This window comes from Mustela lutreola, chromosome 8, assembly GCF_030435805.1.
Source record: "Mustela lutreola isolate mMusLut2 chromosome 8, mMusLut2.pri, whole genome shotgun sequence".
Lineage (NCBI taxonomy): Eukaryota > Metazoa > Chordata > Mammalia > Carnivora > Mustelidae > Mustela > Mustela lutreola.
The window spans coordinates 68660338-68683609 of record NC_081297.1 but is presented as its reverse complement, the minus strand read 5'-3'; the positions used below and the strand labels follow the sequence as shown (position 1 = coordinate 68683609).

General features: G+C 37.7%; 1 protein-coding gene across 1 annotated transcript in view; it reads left to right on the top strand.

The window, feature by feature from the left end:
• The first annotated feature begins 1907 nt into the window (after positions 1-1907).
• The window catches only part of ARID2 (AT-rich interaction domain 2), a 166684-nt gene continuing 145319 nt past the window's right edge, over positions 1908-23272 (top strand). Inside the window, exons 1-3 of the mRNA XM_059185572.1 lie at positions 1908-2142; positions 2258-2351; positions 3419-3516. Coding sequence (XP_059041555.1) covers positions 2051-2142; positions 2258-2351; positions 3419-3516 — 284 coding nt within the window. The 5' untranslated portion in view covers positions 1908-2050. The remainder of the gene's footprint in view (positions 2143-2257; positions 2352-3418; positions 3517-23272) is intronic.

Sequence of the window (23272 nt, the reverse complement as noted above, 5' to 3'; positions counted from 1 at the left end):
CCGGCTTCTCCACTCCCCCAGCCGGGTCTCCGCCTTTCACTGACTTCCGAGACACTCACTGGCCCTTGGGTGTCAGGAACTTCCTAGCCACAGCCTCATTCCAACCCCATTTAAGAGACAAACTTTTCTTGGGAAATAAATCCGTTTCCTAGAGTGAGCATCGGAAGCATGCTGGGCTATATTACATAATTTTTTTCACCACCAAATAAATGTTCCCATTGGAACCACTACCTGAAATGATAATCATTCAGACCTTTATAAGCCTGTGACCTTGGGTTACTCGGTGACTTTGCACATAGTAGCCATCACTAAAATGGGACTAATAATACGCCTCATATACTGTGACGCTTAATTAACATCCGTAGTAAAGGGCCGACTCCAACGCCCTTTGTAAATGCAAACTTAGGTGGGAGTATTTGTTGAGATGATTAGTCTGTCTTTGAGCAGACTTTTTTTTTTAAATTAACCTTCAACATATTTTAACCGGGGATGGTATTTGAGACGTCTGAAAGCAAGGAAGACAAGGTCTTACTCAGGATTTGCTTAAGCGCATCTATCTTTCAGATGTCTTAATATAAAAATAAAAGCGTTAATTATTGTCAAAAGTTCAAAAGATTGGTTCCCCACCAGTTTAATTACTGTTTGCATAACTCAGCATAATATATCTAGTCTGATATGTGAAAGCAATCAAAAGCAGGATGAACTGAGCATTACTGTATTTCCACAGAACTAGGACAGTTCACATTGTATTTAATTTACAGTTTGCTAAAGTTAGTCTGTGGATAATTCATGGAAAATGTGCTAATCAGGCCCCAAAATACTAGCACAAGGCTCAGAAAAGCCGATTCCTTTAGACCTTAAAAAAAAAAGGGGGGTAAGAAATTGACTTTATTCCGATCTGTGAATGATGCGTAGCGTGAGGAGCTGCCCCTCGGAGCTTGCCTTCCCTACCGAGCGCCAGACTGGTTCTGTCCGGCTGGCAGGGAGTCCTAGTCGGCCCTTCCAACAGCCGGGCCGGGGACGCGAACATCGCCTCCACCCCTAACCCTGGAACAACCGGTAGTGGCCGTTTCCCCGCGCCGCCCCCCTTTCCGCCGGCTTTGTGTGCGTGTGAAATGTGCGGCACATTGCAGATGAACCCTAAGCCCGGCGAGCCGAGTCTATTGTTCCCCGCGAGGAGCTGCCGGGGCGGTGTGGAGCCAGGCGCAGTGCCGCGGCCGGCCCTCGGGGGTCGCTGTGCGGCGCTGGTGCCCAGCCGTGGCGGCGGCGCTGGCGGCGGCAGAGAGGGAGGCTGGCGGGGAAGGAAGCGGGCGGGCGGCGCGCAGCGGCTCGGCTGCCGCCGGTGCTTTCTGCCCGGGGACGCCCCAGCCGCCGCGGCCGAGGCCGCGCGTGAATGTATGCGAGGGCCCCGCGGAGCTGCGGCCGGAATACACGCTGTCACCCCTCTTTCCACAAACCACCACACAGACCTCCCCCTCCCCACCCCCAGCCCCGCCTGCCCCAGCCCCGCCGCCGCCGCCGCCGAAACTCCCGGGCCTCCGGCCGCCCCAGCCCCTCACCGTCGGCTCGCCTTTCCCCTCGCCCGCTCGCGCGCCCCCGGCAGCAGCACCATGTTGAATCGCGTCCCCAGGCCGAGCCGCCTGGGCCGGCGGCGCTGAGAGGCGGGCGAGAGCCGGGCCGCGGGGAGGGAAGGAAGGGGTGGGGGCCGCGCTCGCCCCGCGGCTTCGCGCGGATCCGGCAGTCGCCTGCCCCTCTAGTTTCGCTCCGATTTCTTTAAACTTTTTTAGAAATTCCCCTCCCTCCTTCCCTCCTCTCCCCCTGGCCTCCTGCTCCCTCCTTCCCCTCCTCCTCCTCCTCCTCCCCCTCCCTCCCTCCCTCCCTGCGCCGCCGCCGCCGCCGCCGCCGCCGCCGCCGCCACCGCCGGCCCATGACTGAGCCCCGCCGCCGCCGGCCGAGGAATGGGCTCCGGGCTCTGGTAGGAAGCGCAGGGAGCGGGGGGCGCTTTTAAAACACCGATCTGGGTTTTTTAAAAACCTCCTTTGAAAAAATAATGGCAAACTCGACGGGGAAGGCGCCTCCGGACGAGCGGAGAAAGGGACTCGCTTTCCTGGACGAGCTGCGGCAGTTCCACCACAGCAGAGGGTGAGAGCAGAACCGGGGGGGCAGCGCCGGGGCGAGCCGGGGCGAACGGGGCTCTCCCGCCCGGGCCGGGCGCGGGGTCCCGGCTGACAAGTGCGGGGCTTTCTCTCTCCCGCAGGTCGCCTTTTAAAAAAATCCCTGCGGTGGGTGGGAAGGAGCTGGATCTTCACGGTCTCTACACCAGAGTCACTACTTTAGGCGGATTCGCGAAGGTGAGTGGAAGTTTTAATTTGTATTTCCCTCTCGCTGGCCTCTTCCAAAAAGTCTCCTTTGACCCCGGAGTGGGCGCTCGGGGCCGGGGGGGTGGCCCGCGGGGGCAAAAGGCGTTCTTTTCGCTCCCAGCCGGTGGCACGGAGGCGGACGGCGGCGGGGCTGTTTTTGGCCTGGTGGCTCGCGTGCGCGCGGCGGGCGCGGGGCTCGGGCGGGCGGGCGGCCCGGCGCCGGCTCGCGCCCTGCCCGGTGCCCGGCCGGCCCGGCGGGGTCTGAGCGCCGCGGCGGGGAGTGCGGGCGTGCGGGGCGCCCGCCCGAGCCCCGCGCCCGCCCGCCCGCCCGCTCGCTCGCTCGCGAGTCAGCTCTGCCGCCGCTGCCGCTCTAGCACAGGCGGAGACACAGAGACACACAGACTCTGAGAGCAGTTTTCGTGCAACTCAAAATTAGCGCGGGCAGGTTTAACATCGATAATCGGCTGCGAAATGATCCCGGCAGCCGGGGGCACAGCCTCGGCCCCGTCGCCCTCGGTTTATACAGCTAACAAAAGAAACCAGGACCTGTCTCCAAATAGCCATCTTAGGCTTCAAGGCTAGGCAGAAGCTGTAGGCCTCAAAGAAGGGCCTATGGAGATGGATAGATCTGGGAGAGGGATCGGAATCGGCCCCGGCCCCGGCCCCCCCAGAACCTGCGGACGTCGCTGTCCGGAACAGTATTGATCCTTTTGAACTTTTTTTTTTTTTTTTTTAGTGTAAACGGACCGCGTTGAGATTTAAAAGGGGGCGACAGAGGGACTTGCGATTGGTTATTGTCCGGGCTTCAAAAACAAAACAAACCCACCACCCCCCTCCCGCCCCCCGAACAAAACAAGTGCTATTAAATACTGGGCTCTCGGGTGAAAACACAGTGATTCAAGCAGCCCTTGCTTAGTTACTCTTACGGATCGATGTGAAACACCCACTGATGCCTGAGGTAGCTACAGATCTCTGTAGAATGGGTATTTATTTCATAGTTAGGTTAGAGTTTTCTTGGATGGTGCACTCTCAGACAAGTGTGGCTGTGTTTTTAACAGGTTTCTGAGAAGAATCAGTGGGGAGAAATTGTTGAAGAGTTCAACTTTCCCAGAAGTTGTTCTAACGCTGCCTTTGCTTTAAAACAGTATTACTTGCGGTGAGTAGTAGTGACTCTTCCACAGTATTTGGAATTGAGGGACTTAAGGGGACGTTTGTTTTTAGGGAAAAAAAGAACACCCACCCCACCCCCCAAACAAACCTTGCTCACCAAGCAGTTTCTAAACTTCTGTTCATTTTTTTCAGTCTGAGAAACATCAAATATCCATAAAGTGGGGTTGTAGGAAGGTGAAAGTTTTCCTCACCTTTTTTAGGATTGTTTACATTTTTCATACAGGATCATTACAGGTGACACCCCACCCCCCATCATGGTAAACATTCTTTTGTGACATTGTTATTGATTGCTTGATATCCATGGAGGGTCAGAGAGGTGATGCTTAGTAAAAGAGTTAAGATAGTTAATGAAACTTTGTATCCCTTGGGAAATTTTTTACTTAGCTTTGGAAACTCCTTTGCCTTTTTAAATTCTTACTTTAAGATTTTAAGAAAATGAAACCTCTTGTGTGGAATCATGTAACGGAGTGGTTTCTCAGTAGAATGTTTCCACACAGCATAACATGTTGGTGCCTTAGGTGACCAGGATTGCTTTTCAAATAAGTTCTTTGGAATCTTTGAGTGACGTAAAAACGTTCAAAAGGATTATTATATATGTAGGAAGATTAAGGATATTGTGAAAGGGAACATTATGAATTGATTTCCTTTCATTCTCTCCCTCCTATACAACAAAATAAATTTCTTATTCAGTTCTGCAGCTTAGGTAATATATTTTCTGATTAAGCTTTATATATTTTTTTCTGATAATATTTTCATATTGTAATGTATTATGAGGTCATCTTTTATTTTTAATGCTTAGTTTCTCATAGAGGGTCTTTAGTTGGTGGTGGTTATTTAAAACTAAAATAATGCTCTTCATATTTATTGCTTTTTAATAATGATATAATTTAAAGGGGTATAAAAAAGGGATAGCCTTTTTTTAGTTAACATGCCTTCTGCATAGTTTGAGTTTGGCATTTATCATTGCTCCAAATGCAATATCCAAATGTAGATATTCTGTGTGAAGTTCAGCTTTCTGAAGTAGGAAATGCAGTAATTGCCCAGGTGTACTTTCTATTGGCTATCTTAGATTGACTTCAGGCTTGAAGCTGAGGAGTTCACAGAACTTTGTGGGCAGTTACTGAATTACACAGAAGTCTAGAAAATATTAAATATGGCTAGTTGTTATCTATTCTAGTGTGTGCGTGATGGCAGTGTGTGTCAGAGTACATTTTTAAATAAAGGTCTAAAACAATAAACAAAGTGAAATTAACCCCCCAAACTGTTGAGTTAGTAGTGTGGTGAGAAGTAGAGAATTTTATATTTATGGTGCTAATTCATTTGCTCATTCCCATTTATAACATTGAGAGGATTATTATTAATACAGGTCTTGGTTTTTTGATAATCAGTTTGAACTATTTGGGGATTTTAAACTGTTTAAAACACATTTTAAAGTTATGTCTGATATTTATTGGATTGATTGATTGATATTTAATATCCAGAAGGTACTGAATGATATGAGTGGTTCATGAGACGTGTGTTACTGTGAAGAATATACAAACAGGATTTTAGCATATTCAATTAAATGTCTAGAATTCAGGTTTTTTTGCAAGTTACATAAATACTGTTTTTCCAGTTATAATTTCTATCCGGAGATCATATCATTCACTGATTGTACTTATAAGTACTATTTTTAAATGTTGAGCTTCAGGTTGTTTGCAACTCTTTACATTGTTCTTGGATCAATTTGAGCTTTATGCTCCTATTAGAAGTGCTTTTTGAACTATGTCCTTAGCTAAACTTGTTTTTCCTCCATATGTCACACTCCAGGTTTGTTTTTGTAGGGTTGTAGCTAGGCTACTAGGAAAAAAGTTGAAGCATTTGTTTTGGAAAATAAAGCCATGTGAAGATTTGCATGGCTTGTAAAGAAATACAGGAGAAATATGCTGGTCAAAAATTGGGTACTACCAACCTTGAAAGATTTTTTTTCTTGATGGTGGTGTAATATTGCACAATTAGAGGACATGTATTATGCTGGGTTTTACACCTTCCTCTGAAAAATCTTAACTGGCAGACAGGATGCCAAGCTTTCACAGTAATTCTGTTACTTAATCATAGGAGTGCCTCTTTATAGTAAGAAATAGTAATCAAGTGACTTTGTGAGTTCCCTCTTTGATATATTAGATTGAATATCATGGTTTCTGATGAGCAGACAATGCAGTGTATTTTATAAATCACAGGTAGAATAATTTTTTAAAATAAGAATTGCTTTTCCTTTGACTATTATAAGACTGCTCTTACACATATCAGTTTTCATTTACTCTATAAGCTTAATATTTGCTGACATACCTCTGTAATTTCATGATTACATTGGATGGATGGCTGTTAGCCTAGTATAGCCAGGATGAAGATATATATGGTACATCTTCATGGTATTACAGACATTTAAATAAAGAGGAGCAAACTAGTGTGCTGGCCATGTATATATTCTAACATTTCTGTGTTCGTTTTGATACAAACATACTCTTGAGTGTAGAGACTTGACTTCAGTGGTCTGTCAGAAAGTTTGCTTGATTGTATCAAACATACCTTTGTTCAGTTGTAGATTGCGTATAAAAATTTCTCAAAGTTTAAAATTGAAAATGTGATTGATGATTTGTCTAAACACTGGCATTTAATATTTTAAATGTTCATGCCTACTAGTAATGTGTGAGAGTACTCTATTTAAAAATTGGATATTAATCCTCTATCACGTCCATATATTTTGTTTTCACTTAGTTCCTTTCTTGGCCTGTCCATCTCCATTTCTTCCACAGATGGTAATTACTAGAATATCCCTATCACTATAAAAAGATAAGGTAATATTTTCTACATTCTTGTAGTTGGAGAAATTAAAGTGCAAAGTATATCCACGTGCGTTAGGGGCAAAAAACTGGACAAAAAAGTTATATTCCTGACACATGTTCTGCAATATTTAATCAGTCTATGTGAATTTGTTCTATTTTTACCCCTCTTGCTGATTTTAAGAAATTAAAATGTGGTGGGAAGTTACATATGGTTAAATGCCCGATATGAATGCGTAACTATACACAGTGTTCTATATTTACTCAGTGAATTTTATTTTATTTTTTGTTCTGTTTTGGTGCAAAGATTGGGGCACAATTTACTACTCTTATTTCCATTAAAAATTTGAAGGCTTGGTATGGAGATTTAGGCAAATATTTCAAACACTAAGCTGAAGAATTTTGTTGTAGCTTATACCAGCAGTAGTCAAGGTTAACTTAATGTTTCTGTTATAAAACTTGATTTTTTGGAAAGGAGATGAAATATCTTTGACATTAAAATATTTATTTTTATATATTTATTTATTTTAAGATTTCATTTATTTATTTGACAGAGACACAGGGAGAGAGGGAACACAAGCAGGGGGAGTGGGAGAAGGAGAAGCAGGCTTCCCATTGAGCAAGGAGCCCGATGTGGGGCTTGATCCCAGGACCCTGGGATCATGACCCGAGCGGAAGGCAGATGCTGAACCACTGAGTGACCCAGGAGCCCCTAACAAATTTATTGTACAAAACTATGTATTACTGATTTCCTTATAATATTGAAATTGTTTTTACATGTACCTACCTTTAGAATAGCAACTTGATTGTGGCATTGTATTCAATAGAGTGAATTTTCAGTTGCATTGTGAATTTGTTCTATTTTTTCCCCTCTTGCTGAATAAAGTCCTCCCTTAAATTTTACCAATCTAAAGAGTTTACATTTATCACTTAAATAGAATGAATACATTCATGTTCTCTAGTTAGTGTATACCATGTAGACTACCTCTTTTAAGAGAAAGCGTTTTTATGAATCAGTTGATGTTAAGTGAACGAATGCTTCATAATTGTAATAGAAAAGTAATACACTGACTCTGTGACTTGCTAAACAGAATTGTTAAGCAGACATTGCTTGCTTTATTCAAGGAAGAAAAATAACAGTAATACGGAGATTGGAAGGACAGCTGTATTTAAATAAATTATTCATATATGCATTTTAAATTTAATATTATAAACTGTATCCTTTCATTCTGAACAAACCTGATTTTGATATCTTCTGATATTCTGTTACATTTTAAAGGGCATGCAGACATGTTGAAAAGAAAGTAGAGAAAGTTGAAAGACTGATCAGGGCTCAGCTAGGTTAATGTTGTATCTTAGAAATAATGTTTAAACAGCTTAAATTTGCCCCCAAGTAGAAATAAACCTAACTCACTCCAAGATAGTTCGTTCACTGAAGATATGTGTTTTACTGAGGATACCAACTAGGAACTTAACCAAACTCCCAAAAATGTTTGTGCTTTTTTACATTTATATTTTCTGCCTTAGCAGTCAACTAAAAACGTCTATTTCTAAATAGGAGCACTCTTTTATAATCCTGCCCGTACACTGTTGTGGAGTCAGTATTTCCATAGTTGGTTGTGTGTAGAATCCTCTGTAACTTTAGTAGAAAAGCATATCACTGCTGTGACTCTTTTTTATTGCCAAACATACTGGAAGTTGGAAAAGGAATGAGGAACAAACATTTTAATTCATTGCAACTTAAGTGCATTGGTCTATGACCAAGTATTCAATACATATTTTTAGGTGAAGTGTTTAGAGCTTTTATTAATATTTGGTAAAGAAGTCTACTTGGCATATTCCAGAGTGGTATAGGCATTACGAAAATTTACTGGCTGGGGCGCCTGGGTGGCTCAGTGGGTTAAGCCTCTGTCTTCAGCTCGGGTCATGATCTCAGGGTCCTGGGATCGAGCCCCACATCGGGCTCTCTGCTCAGTGGGGAGCCTGCTTCCTCCTCTCTCTCTGCCTGCCTCTCTGCCTACTTGTGATCTCTGTCTGTAAATAAATGAATGAATAAAATCTTAAAAAAAAAAACAGATTTACTGGCAAAAATGCATTTTGTCCAAATTGGGAATTAGAAGATGTATGGGGCAGAGCGAGGGGGATTTTCTCTGTCTGTGCTTCTTTGATCTGCCACCAACATCATCACCATACTCTGGTATTTGGGATCGATTAGAGTAGAAATTTCCAATTTGTGCTTTATAAAATACTGTTCTCTTGAAATGTCCTTGAAAAAACGCCAAATGAATTTGAGCAGTAAAGCAAAACTTGGGTTACTTTATTGCAGGACTTCTTAGAGACTTTATTTTGTTGATGTGCATGTGGATCTCTGGACAGCCTGGAGAAAGAATTTATTATCTCCTTCCCTGTACCATAGTAAATGGTGTTTCCCAAACACTACCACACATAGCAGGAGTGTGGTGTGAAACCGCATGTTTGAGGAACACTTGTTCTTTAGAGCACAATTTGGGAAATTCTGATCTAGAAGAAATAGGGATTAAGGAGGAGAAATTTTAAATATGGAAAATAATGAGGAAATGAGAAATGAGGTAATTATGTGTATTTATATAGAGGTATATAAAAATGAATGTAAATTTTTAGTAGTTATTATTGACATGTCTTTAACAATGGCTATGCAAAATTACATTGGTAATACTTGTTAAATATTTGTGTGAAATAGGGGGATGTTAAACTTATCTCATGTTCATTGACAATAAAAGAAAGGTGAAGAAATACTTGAGTCCAAATAGAAGAAAAGTTGCCCTGTAAGATAAGCAGTAGCCTTGGTTGGTCTAGAATGGAGAAAGCTGTCCTTGTAGATACATACCAATATTTTTTCTTCTATTTAAACTATAAGGTGATGAAGGACAGAAGACAAAAAAAAATCCAAAAAACAAAAAGCAAATGACCATGATAAAGATTTTTTTAAGTCTTTGGCAATGGTTCAAAGGTTAACTTGATATTCTTTATGACAAAGGAATTTATGATTTTATTTGACCACTTAGTCTTCTTTTAACTCAAAATTCTTGTTTGAATCAGCAGCTCCCAAGAAGCAAGTAACGGCCCTATTGTCCATCATTCTAACTAGAGCCTTTTTTTTTTAAACAGGATATTTATATTTAAGTTTGTTTTTAAAATTTGTCTATACAAAGCTCTGTAAAGAATTATAGCAGAATTATTGATCACATTCTTTTATGAAATAGTAATACTTTTGTTGAAATATTGTGAGAGTCCTGTTAAAAATTTGTATTTACTTCAGTTCTAGAACTTTAAAAACTGAGAAGTCATATCATGAATTTTGACATTAGGAAAAGCTGTTTAGAAGTAAATATTGGTTTAAGGACCAAACTTCCTGGAGTTAAAAAGATTATCTTCAGATATTTTATGGCTTGAGGTTAAAAGCACAGTTTTTATTTCTACAAGCAAAATTATTGGCTTGTGAATTTGAAATAAATTTAAGTAACATAGTTAGTACTGTTTATTCATAGTAGAACTAAGGAAAATAGATTGTTTATTCAGAAGTGCACAAAAATGCATATATGCTGATTGATACTGGTATTGGTTACCTATCATAAAATTTGTTGATGCTTTCACTTGGAAATAAAACTTTCGGGGGACCTAGAACAAAGAGATGATTTAGAGCAAATGTCACTCTCATTAATGTTCAGATTATCTATGAATTTCATTAAGCTTTCCAAGAATTGTGTTGCTAACATCAGAGTCTAACATAAATTTTTCTGTTTCAAAATAAAAAGTGTATCATTTGTGCTTTGATACTTTTTGCATATTCATTATGTAATGAGTGGATGTTAATTCATTTCTACAAGATATATACCCTATTGACTAAGTACATTGCAATAACCTGTTCCTGGAGCTATAATTTCTTTGTGATATCTAGGAGTAGCTGTCAACGTTCTGAATTGTTGCCCCTTTAGTATAATTCTATTAGTACCTAAGTCAGTGTTTCCAGGGTCCACCCCATCTTATTGTGGGAGATTTTGTGGTTTGGCTGAATCTTTTGTTTGGGCGGTTTTACCTCATTAATCTCTTGACAATTCCCTTTTTCTTTTACTATCATACCATTGATTTTTGAAGTAATGGGGTCATTTGTTCTTCAGACTGTACCAAATTCTGGATTTGGTTGGTTGCTTCCTTCTAGTGTCAGTTAACTTGTTCCTCTATCCCCTGTATTTATTCCCTGAAAACGGATAGTTAGATTTAAAGCTGGATAAAATTCAAGTTTGGTATTTTAGGCGTACTTGTGTTTGTTGTGCTGTGCTTTTCATCGAATCATGAGACATAATCGTGTTTATGCTGTCCCATTTTAGTGGTGTGAAAATTGATGAGTGGTTTTAAATAATAATAGTTTGTATTTTTAAAAAGTGTGCCATAGGGGGCACCTGGGTGGCTCAGTGGGTTAAAGCCTCTGCTTTCGGCTCGGGTCATGATCCCAGGGTCCTGGGATCAAGCCCCACATCGGGCTCTCTGCTCAGCGGGGAGCCTGCTTCCCCCTCTCCCTCTGCCTGCCTCTCTGCCTACTTGTGATCTCTGTCTGTCAAATAAATAAATAAAATCTTAAAAAAAAAAAAAAAAAGTGTGCCATAGGTGATTCTTAGTGTGTGCTGAAGTTTGAGAACAGGTGATCTAATTATTGTAATGAAACTAATTTAGTAGCTGAGATAACTAGTTTAACTTGGCATCAGCAAATTGGCCAGGGCTACATCCAGGACAAAACCTCTATGTGACATCTGGTCTGGGGCACCTGCTCAAACTGCACCTGTCATCGCTAAGCAGAGCCTGGACACACCCTACACTTTTGTCTCTGGGCTCCAGAGAAGCTAGCAAGGGCTCCACTTCAGTTGAGGGGAATGAAAGGGAACATGAATTACTAATTCAAACTTATCCTAACTGTATTTGTGTAATTTGAATTTTAAAAAACAATTAAAAATTAAGTTTTCCTTAATATCTAGGTGGGGTTTTTTTTTTTTCTATATAGGACTTTATGTTATTTGTCCCAAGTAAGATGCCATTTGTTTTATTGAATATATTGAATGTTTTGCTACTCTGTGAGGATTCTGTTGGTCTGTCCTGGTACTACTGCTGAGGGAAGGTAACTTATATTTTATAAATTCCTAGACAAATAACAACATTAAAATAATTTTTTTAAATGCACTGTCTTCATTTTTCAAGCCATTTTTATATGTGAGATTTTATGTTAATCATTTCCAATTTCAGAAGTAATTGCTGTTATTAGAAAAATAACACTCAGAATAAAATTTCTTTATACCACTCAAACTCTTTTCTTTTGGAGCATATGGGCTACTTCTTAAAAAAAAAAAAAAGAAAAAGAAAAAGTCTGTAGGTTATATCCAACTCTCAATCCCAAGTATCAGTCATTATGGCCAGTTAGGAAAGTATTTTTCTTTTAATATATTTTCAGACCACACTTTTCCCCCTTTACCTTTCTGTTTCCTTCCCTAGTGATAGTTTTGCTTTAACAAAGCACTGTGTTATTTATCACCCATCATTATCCACAGCTGTAAAATATCTTCAGGTATATTCCTTGTTCTTGGTATGTTTACCTTCTTTTTCTATCAGTAAATGATTTTTTTCCTTACCATTTAGTGGGGCCAAAATAAAATGTTGCTTTTTATGAAGCAGGATTTAAGTAAAGTTCTATAAGAGTCTGTTGTTTGTATATACATCTTATTGTGAAATATTGTGAAATCTGGTTCTAGCCTTTCTGAGTTCTTTCTTGTGCCATTGGTTAATTCTTACTTTATAGCATTCAGTGGTCATTTGCTCTGTGCACAAAGATCATTTTTATCACGTAATTATATCATTCATGGTGAAGTGTTTTCAAATGAAATTTTTTTTGTTCCTCTGCTAGCCCATTGGTTAATTTTGAATAAGTAAAATGTTAGTAGAAACATACATGCGGTGAATAGGAACATTCATCTGTTAAAATAGGACAAAGAAGTCACTATAAGTTAGGGTTCTATGTAGGAAATACCTACTTGTAATACTTTAGAGATGGGGCTGAATTTAAAGTCATCAGTAATAATGTCCGGGTTGATTATACTTTTCATAATGGCTCAATAGATGAGGTGAATTTTCACTGTAGCTGAACTCAAATAAGACCACTTCATACTACATAAAAAGAAGTCCCTACCTTAGCAGGCTGTATCTCTAAGTGCACTCCAAGTAAGAGGTGATATATTCTTACGTGGTTTGTTATAATCTTTTTAGTTTACACCATTAAAAAGTCAAACATCTGAATTTGTGATAGCCCCACATTGCAATTCACTAATTGACTCTAGTAGTAAAAAATCTGTTTGAGAAATGGTAAACCTAATCATTACCCTTCCTTGCTGTGTTTTCTTTTCTAAAAATAGTTCAATTTTTTAACTATAATGTGAAATCTTATTTATACTTCATTGGCTATTGACTAATTGTTATCATTTTGCCATATTTGCTTTATGTTTTTCTCTTTATACGTGATGATATGTATATATACTCACGTTATTATTACTATGTGTAATCATTTGATATCATTATAGATATGACCTTTTAAATATGGGTGAATATTAAGAATAAAACATTCTCTTAATGTATCAACAGTACAGTTACTAAATTCAGAAAACTTAACATAGATACAATCATTTTATCTGTATTATGTATAGACTTTATTCAAATTTTGCCACTTGTCCCAAAGATGTTTTTTATGGCATATCGTACCCACCGCCACAAGTCCATAATCTTGTATTACGTTTACTTATATTTCTGGTTCTTCAGCCTTTCATGATATTACCATTTTTGAGCAGTACAGGCCAACTGTATTATAAAATTTGGGTTTGTCTGATGGTTTTGCAGGATTAGATTCAGATTAAGCATTTTTGGCAGGGGGCCAAATGTCACTTTGTACTATTTGTGATGTTAACTTTGGTTTAAGGTGATGTCCTCCTGGTGTTTCTACTGTAAAGTTTCCATTTTCTCTTTTGTCATTAATAACTAACATGTGGGGATACTTTGAGAGCTTATAAATACCTTGCTAACCATTAAACTTTTACCTAATAATTTTAACATCCATTGATGATTCTTCCCTGAATCAGTTAACTATAATGGATTTACAGTGCTTATTTTCTAACTTTATCATTCCTTCTGCATTTCTTAGTTAGCAGTCTGTGATAAGGAAAGTATTTTCATTCTCATTATTTATTATATTTTTATTTTATACAGTGGATTAATATCTGTTATTATGCATTTTGTTGCTTAAATTTGGCCAGGAGGAGCCCTTTGAAGCTGGCTGCTGTATTTTTAACATGTTCCCATTTTTAAGCTCTTCTCTACTTTCTGACAAAATAAGATTTTCCAGGCTTAACTTGTATTTTGCGTACCCATGTCTAGCATTAGCTATTTCTCCAAGGAATGTCCTGGGTGGGTTTGTTTGTTTTTTAGCATAGAATGGTATCCAGAAACCAGGATCCCTTGGTAGGTATACTAATTGTTGTTGGGTTGTGTGTCTTCCAGGCTCTCTCAGAGTAAGGGTTACGAAGTTTAGTTATTTTAGATACAAATACACATATGTTAAAAATCACAGTGCTGTATATACTGAAATCTCCGGCTATAAATCCACACAAGTGTCTTTTTGCCTTCTTTCATATTATGCATGTATCTTCCTTCTCCTGCATTGAGAACTGTAGATCCCAACACCAGTGTATTTATTCAACTTGTCAGGTCTATAATACATGGAGTATATAGTTTAAGAATTGTTACACCTGTACCACTACAGACAACAAACCTGCTAAGTAGAGTTACAAATTCTTTGTAGTTCTTTTTGTGTTCAGACTGAAGTTATATTGGTATTTTGTTAAAAAATTTGCAATGGTTGGATTCTTTTTTTCTCCTGTTTCTGTTATTTACTTAAAATACAGTAAATTCGTATTTTTTCCATTTGTATTCGGTTTTGTGATTTTCCCCACTTTAATTTGTGACTTAATTTATTTATGAGTATGTAAAACAATAAAATTCTAAAATCATAATTTAAGATTCTTGGAAGTTATCCTCTTCCCTTCCATTTCTCTTCTGCCCCCTTCCCACCCATACTTTGTTGGTAATCAGTTTCCCTAGTGTCTGGTTTTCCTTCCTGTGTTTCTTTTTGCAAAAATTATGTGTGTGTGTGTGTGTGTGTGTGTGTATACACACTGCATATGTGTATGCATTCGTATGTATGTATGCGTTCTTAGTTTCTGTTAAAATGAAGAATGCATTTTGCCTTTTTTCACTTAATGTATCTTGACTATCACTCTAATAAATACACAAAGCCCCATTCTTTTTGTTTGTTTGTTTTACAGCTGTATAATATTCCATTATGTGGCTATATCCTACTTTATCCCCCACATAATGGCACTTAGGTTGGTTCCAACATTCAGAATAGCAAATAATGCCGTATAAGTAATCTACTGCAAATCTAGTAACCTTAAGCAAACCTATTTTTAAAGTTTTGGAGATGTATCTTCAGAGTAATTACTAAAGTGGGCGTTGATGTAGTAATCAAAGAATAAATGCATATATAGTTTTGTTAAATATTGCCAAATTCCCTTTGTAGGATAGAACTATTTAGAATTCCCACCCCAGTATATGGAAAGTGCCTATTTCCTGCAGCCTTGCCATGTGCTATTAGGCTTTTTAAGTCTTAACAAGGTAACGGTTAAAAAATAGTATCTCACTGTATTTTAATTATTGTGGCATACAGAGCATGCCAAGATTTTATCTATTTAAGAAAGAGAGGGAATGGACATGATGTGCATGTGTGAACAGGAGGGAGGACAGGGGTGGGAGAGAGGGACAAGCAGACTCCACATTAGTACATTTGGGGGCTCAATCTCATAATCCTGAGATCATGACCTGAGCTGAAGCCAAGAGTTGGTCACTTCACCTAGTGAGCCATCCAGGTGCTCCATAGATAGCATGTTCTAATATTTGGTAGTGCCATTCCCATCTCAGAGTTTTGTGGGTTTTTAAAGGAAGTTTTCATGGCCATTTTATGTCTGTTTTTCCATATTAACTTTAGTGTCAATTTGTTCTATTTCCGGGAAAAAAGGCTCTTTAGTTTTTGTTTTTTGTTTTTGTTTTTTTTTTTTTAAATAAATATTGCATTAAGTTTATAAATTATTGCAGAAGAACTGAGATGATGGTATTGAGTTGAACTATGCAAGAACAAATCTTTTTGTGTTAAGCAAGAGTCTAAAATTTTCCTTTTACAGGTTTTGGACATTTTTAAAGTTTATTCTTAGATTATATTATCATTTCTGTTCCTACTACAAATTGGTTTTTCTTCCATTTTAGTATTTTAATTGGTTATAATTTATTTACATGAAAATTATTTTTTGTATTAGAATCTGCCTTACTCAATTGTTTTACTGTTTTTTGGAGGCAGTTTTTGGTTTGTTTTTAGGGAGGGGGTTGCATAGGGATAGAAGAAGGAGGAGGAGAGAAAGAATTCTAACCAGGCTCCATCATGCCCAGTCAGGGCTTGCTCTCACTACCCTGAGATCATTACCTGAGGTGAAATCAAGAGTCTGTTGCTTAACTGACTGAGCCACCCAGGTGCCCCAGTTGTTTTACTGTTTGTATTAATTTTATCATAGATTTTTAGGAATTTTTGGATATACTAGGATGTCATATGCAAATAGAGGTGGTTCTATTTCTTTGCTAAATTTTATGCCTTTAATTATTTTCTATGGTCTAATTGTATTGGCCACTCTTAAATAGTTGGAAAGATGAAGGTGTCTTTGCCTTGATGATGACTTTAATTTGATGTTTCTGGCATTTCTTCATTGACTAAGATACTGCCTGCTATGTGTTCTTTTTTTTTTTTTTTTTTTTTTTAAAGATTTTATTTATTTGTTTTAGAGAGAGACACACACACTTCAGCAGGGAGAGGGGCCAAGGGGGAGGAAGAGGGAAAGGGAGAAAATCTCAAGCAGTCTTTGTGCACAGAACCCGCCACCTTTGGGCTTGATCTTCTGACCCTGAGATGAAGACCTGAGCTGAAGCCAAGAGTCGGTTGCTCAACCAACTGAGCCATTCTGGTGTCCCCTGCTATATGTTCTTGATGTAGTCCTAACTCTATATGTACTACTAAGATAGTTTTTCTGTATCTGTTAATTGAATGAATGATACTATTAGACTTAGAAGTCAGATTTAGAGATATCCTTCATATGTTTTATCTACTAGAATTCAGTTTTATTTTTTTTAATCTGTAAGTATTTATTATCTGTATTCAAGAGGGAGCTAATACTGAATATTACAATTTTTAATCTCATTTCGCAGCTTATATTTGAATGTGGATATTTCTCGTGTTCTAAGATTTTAACATATAAATTAAAAAATCAGCTGCAATACTAAGTGATAACTTTAGAAGATGATTACCATTTTCTGTTTTATCTATCCATTAAAAAGTCTTTACTATTTCATTCTTTGCTGGCTCTTGCATCACATGCTGTATAAAAACAAGACAATAATTTAATTAATTGCTTGATTTTATAGTATTAAAACTAGTATAAACCATGATTTGATCATTGCTCAATTTTTATATTCTCAAGATAAGCAGTTGTTTTTGTCTGTCTTCTTTATAGGTTATCCACCCTGTGGAGATGAAAAGCAAATTCATATTTTAGTTATAATCAGAAATCTTAAATACTTGTTTCAGTGAATCCATTCAAATCCATTACCACTAATTTAAATGCTATGTTTTTACATTGCATATCTGATCCTCAGATTTAGATATAACTTGGATATTAAAGTCTTGTGAGTTTTGAGAGCTACTTAGAACATGCTTCCTTCTTTTTTTTTTTTTTTTTTTTTTTTTTTTTTTTTTTTTTTTAAAGATTTTATTTATTTATTTGTCAGAGAGAGAGAGGGAGAGAGAGCGAGTACAGGCGGACAGAATGGTAGGCAGAGGGAGAAGCAGGCTCCCTGCTGAGCAAGGAGCCCGATGCGGGACTCGATCCCAGGACGCTGGGATCATGACCTGAGCCGAAGGCAGCTGCTTAACCAACTGAGCCACCCAGGCGTCCCCATGCTTCCTTCTTTATCCCCTTCTTTACCAACTACGGGGGTTAACTTAAATGGATGTATGTGTGGATGTGCACAAGTACGCATATGCGCACATAGACACAATACTATTTATTAGCTTTAAGCAAATGGCTTGATAATTTCTTGGCCAGTTCTTGAACAAATCAAATCTTATAGATATTACCAAGTCTTATCCATTTAAGGGGCTACACTGAGACAGACATTAGATACTATATGCAAATGTAACATTTAGAGGCCTATTAGTATAGCTTATAGATTTCTAAAGCTAGGAACAAGAAGTACGTAGTTAGAATTGGAGATGGCTACCTAACCTATCAGTTTATAGCATCATTATTCTTAGGACTAGAAGAGATTTTTAAGAAAGTCATCTAACCCCATGCTTTTTGGTAAGCTAGAAATAAGGATATTATTTTCTGCTGAGCCTGTATAAGGATAATTAACTTGCTTAAGATCACTATTACTGAATGATAGAAGGAGAAAGTAGAAGTCAGTGTTGCCTTTATTATTCTAGCTACTCTATTCTGATTTAAAAGGAATAAATGTAGAAGATTGTCAGAGCTTCTTTGCTACTATAAAATGTGACCTTTATTTTTATTTACATTAAGGTGATTCTACTGACTTCTACCATCTACAAGGCATAGGTTTTAAATTGTTGGCCAGTAGCAGTGATAATTATGTACTTGATGCATCATTTGTATCAGCAGTCTTATCTCTTTTCTCTTCCTTTTCAAAGGATTATGTTTATAAGACAGATGAGTATTATTGGAAAGCCTATAGCAAAACCTATAAAGCAATCACTGCGAAAAATCACTTTTTACTTAGAAATATTCCTTATTTTTAAATGTTTTGCTTAGAAAAAGTTAAGATTACATATTTGATAATTTTTTAAATTTAATAACCAGGAATACTAATTTAAAGTTTAAAGTTTTCAGTCTGGTCCATTATTTTTTAGATGGAGACCTCTACTGGAAGTATGAAGCAATAGATGGATTCTGTTATACATTATTAAATATCTAGACAAAAGGATGGCAAGGAGATTTACTTAAAATAGAGTCAATGTAAAGTATCCTAGAGTCCTTTTAAAAGAATCTTTCTTATGGTACTTTAGAAGTACACAAAAGTGTACTTTTGGCTTTATGACATGATCTTAAGTTTTTTATAAAGCTGAATACTGTTTATATTTGATTTTTGCTTTTCAGTTCTTTACTGAATTTGTCATGAGTGAGGCACTGTGCTAAATGGTTTACTGTAACTCATTTTTCCTTCATACCTCCCTATCATAGGCTCTGTTATTATACCAATGTTATAGAAAAGCATATAGGACAGAGAGGTTTAAGAATCTTGCCCATGGTCACACAGTAAGTTCAGGAGCTTGTCTTTGAACCTGGGCCATTTGGTTCCAGAAAAGATGTACTATGTTGTCTTCCTCCAAGTGCACATGACTACAACTTTATAAAAAAAGTATATGAAGAAATGGGGTGCCTGGGTGGCTCAGTGGGTTAAAGCCTCTGCCTTTGGCTCAGGTCATGATCCCAGGGTCCTGGGATAGATCCCCACATTGGGCTCTCTGCTCAGCGGGGAGCCTGCTTCTCCCTCTCTCTCTGCCTGCCTTTCCACCTATTTCTGATCTCTGTCTGTCAAATAAATAAAATCTTTTAAAAAAATTTAAAAAAATTTTAAAAAGTATATGAAGAAAGGTCTTGAAGGGAATAAGCAAAGTATGCAAATGGTTGAGGTAGGTGTGAGATTGTGGCTTTTGTTTTTTTTTAAATGCTTTAATGTATATTTTTTCAACAGAATTTGCTGCAGTACAATTTATGGTATAGTTCGAATCTGCAAATATTCATCTTATTGGATTTTTACAACTATACATGTTAGGTATTAACCTATCTTTTAGAAGACGAAAATTACTTTTACCATTGCTAATAAGTAATGGTATCAAGATTAGAGTTTAACTTTACGAATTATAATTCATGCTCTTATTTTACTGCCACAGTCTTGGGGCCAAGGACTTTTTTTACTTTTATATACCTCTTAAAGCCCCTAATTCAATATTTGATACATTAGAGTTGAACTAAATCAGATGCTCTGCCATTGAGGAGATCCTTATGAACCCAGATGGGTATGGCGGGCCTCTCAGCAAATAGAATCTAATTTGGAAATTCTGAAAGAATTGAATAATTCTAAAATACAGTATTAGAAGTATAGCATTCCATTGATCTGGCCCTAAGCTTAACATCTTCTTGTGTGGTTTTATGAAACAGGTGCCAAGAGTCAATTCTAGTTGTAGAGTATAAATTAACATTGTGATGAATGTGGCATTTTGTGCTGTTTTATATAGCACTTTTTTTTTAAAGGTAAAATAGACTCTAATATTTCCCCATTTCTCTGTATAAACTACAGTAGAATATAATCTTGTGTAAGGTAAGAGTTCATCCAGAGTAATACTGATTTTGTTTTAAACTAACAGATGAAGATCAAAGGATTTTGCAAGGTAACTACTATTTCTGAAAAAATGGATATTGTAAGTGATGTAATAACTTAGTGGAAATATACGAGTCAGGATTGTTCATTATCATCATAGTAATAGCTAACATTTATTGAACATTTACTGTTTGCAAAGCACTATGCTCATCCTGCATTATTATGATCCTCAAAACCATCCTATAAGATTGATACCATTGTCATCATTTTATAGATGAGGAGACTAAGATTTAGAGAGATTAAGTAACTTTCACAAGGTCACACAATGCAAAGTGGTGGAGCTGGAATTTGATCACAGTCTTCTGCCCCTAGAGACCAAACTTGTAACCATTAGGCAGAATACTGCCCTTTATTCGATTCAGTGAATAGCAATTGATCATCTTTCATTTGCCAGACACTGTTCTATGCACTGGACATAAATCAGTGATGAAAATAGAGGAAAATCTTTCTCTTTGGAGCTTAGGAAAGGAGACTCATATTACACAAATAAGTAAAGCAGTGTATTAGAAAAGTACAAGGAGAAAAATAAAGCAAGAGAAAGTGTAGAGAGAGTGTAACATCTTTAGATAGAGCGGGCAGGAAAAGTCTTTATAATAGAAGGTGGCATTTGAATAAAGACTCAAAGGAGAGGGAGAAGACCAGGTGGATATCTGGGATAAGAGTGAACAGACAGCAACGGAGCATACCTGGGAACAGTGAGGAGGCCATTGTGGCTAAAGTTAGTAAAGAGAAGAGAAGTTGGAGATGATTAAATCAGAGATACACAGCTGGTAGCTGACCTTGTAGGGCCTTTGTAAGGTCTTTGCCTTATGCTGAAGCCATTGGAGGATCTTGAGGATGATATACCATTGTCTGAATCTCTCTAGGTGCTTTGTTATGTATAGATGAGGAGGGGACGACAGGGGCAGAAGCAAGGAGACATCTTGGGGAGCTAATTATATAATCCATATGAGAAATGATGGTGTTTTGTACCAACAAAGATCATAGATCTTAAGGTGGTGATAAGTTGCCATATTTGGGGTATCTAAAGTTATGCATCTAAAATTTTTGATACTCCTAAGTAGCAGAAACCTACTCAGAGACTTACTGAGAACTTGTTGGATGTCAGCTTTTGTACTATTTTCGTTATAAACTATTTTCCGTAATTATCGAAGTAGAGTAACACTTTCTTATTGTAAGAAACCCTTGCTTATTGTACACAATTTAAAAATACAAAGAAGTGAGAAATACTGAGCACAATTAATATTGTAGTATGTTTTCTCCTAGTCTTTTGTTATAAGGATTAAACCTTAAAATCTGTCTACCAAAACCTGACTCTCTCCTGCTACAATGTTAGCTCATTCAGAGCAAGAGCTATGCTCTTTATTTCTCTGTCTTAGGTACATAGTACATAATAAGTGTTCAGACTGCTTGTTTTGTGTGAATTAATTGTGCCAATCAGTTGGGTGCCGTATTCTTGCACTTTCTTTTAAGAGATACCACACTTTTTCATTTGTTTTAAGGCTGGGTGAATGGGAAGCCAGTAAGTGTTGGTAGACTTGGTTAATGTGCTCTGAACTCCAGCCATGCTCATCTATTTATAGTGGTCTAAACATGCCAAGTTTTTCTCGCCTCTCTGCTTTTGCATGTGCTGTTTTCTCTGCCTGGAATTCCTTTCCCTTCTTTTTTGCCTGACATACTCCTACCCATTCTTGAAACTTAACATAAATGTCACCTTCTCTGAAAAGCCTTTTCTTATCTTCCCAAAAGCTTGAATTGATCCTTATGATCCCATTTTTCCTCCCATTTATACCTCTATTACAGACACCACTGTAATATATTTCTTTCAGGTCTGTCTCCCATATTGGACTTTGAGCTCAAGGAAATAGGGACTTCGTTTTATGTAGCTTTGTAGCCACATTATCATAACACGGTGATTATTAGTGCATAGGAGTTAATGCGTGGCTACTGGAATTAATGATCACTGGAGGAAGGGTCATTGAAAATAAGGAAGGAAGGAAATCACTTTGGTTTTAGGGTAGGGAGGAGTTTATGGAAGAGGTCTCAAGTTTGGCACCAAAAGACCAGTTGGATTCAGATGGGGAAGAAAGAAAAAAGGAAAATAGAGCTCTTTTTAGGTATGAGGAAAAGAGGAAATGAGTGTATGCGCAATTCGTGAACCCTGCTTCCTCGAAGGGTTTGTGCATGTGATTGGGGTAAGGTAAGTTGGAGACCAAGGTTTGGTAATAAATTATGGAGGATTTTGAAAATCAGATCAAGATATTTGACCTTTATCATTCTGTATATAGTGAGGATATGAGATTTGTATTGTTTACCTGTTTTTTTAACAGAACAGTTTCTTGATCAAAATGATATTTGGGGAACATTAATCTTAAACTGGTGTATGGGATAGATTTGAGATTGGGGCAGATAGTGACAGAAATGGCAAGCACACTTGTCTGGTTTGATCAGAAAATGGGATAATCTTTTAATCACGTTTTCAAATAAATGTGAATTATTCTTTTTTCACCTTTTTAAATTTTGAGATATAACTGACATAACACTGTATTAGTTTGAGGTATACAATGTAATGATTCAGTATTTGTATGTATTGTAAAATGATCACCACAATAAGTCTAGCTGTCATCTACTACTATACATAGCTATTTTTTTGTTCTGATTAGAACTTTCAAGATCTCTCCTAGCTACTCTCACATATATAGTACATATAGTCACTATGCCATACATTACGTCCCCTTGACTTATTCATTTTTTAACTGGGAATTTGTGCTTTTTGACTTCCTTCACTCATTTTGTCTACCCCCCACCCTGCTGCCTCAGGCAAGCACCAGTCTGTTCTGTATATCCATGAGCTCAAGGTGTTTTTTGTTTTTTGATTTTTTAAGATTACACATGTAAGTGAGATCACGTAGTATTTATCTTTTTCTGTCTGACATTTCATTTAGCATAATGCCCTCAAGGTCAATCCATGCTGTCGCAAATGGGAAGATTTCCTATTTTTTTTATGGCTGGATAATATTCTATTGTGTATATATACCACATTTGCTTTATCGGTGCATCCGTTGATGGACATTTAAGTGGTTTCCATGTGCTGGCTATTGTAAATAATGCAGTGAATATGGGGTTCATTTATCTTTTCGAACTAGTGTTTTTGTTTTCTTTGGGAAACTTTTTACTTAAAATATAAGACAAGGGAGTCATATTCAGAAAGTACTTCAAAATCTTGTTATATCTTTAGGGTTGTACTTACTGAAGAGCAGGTTAATAGAGAATTCCAGTTCATGGTGAATTTGATAA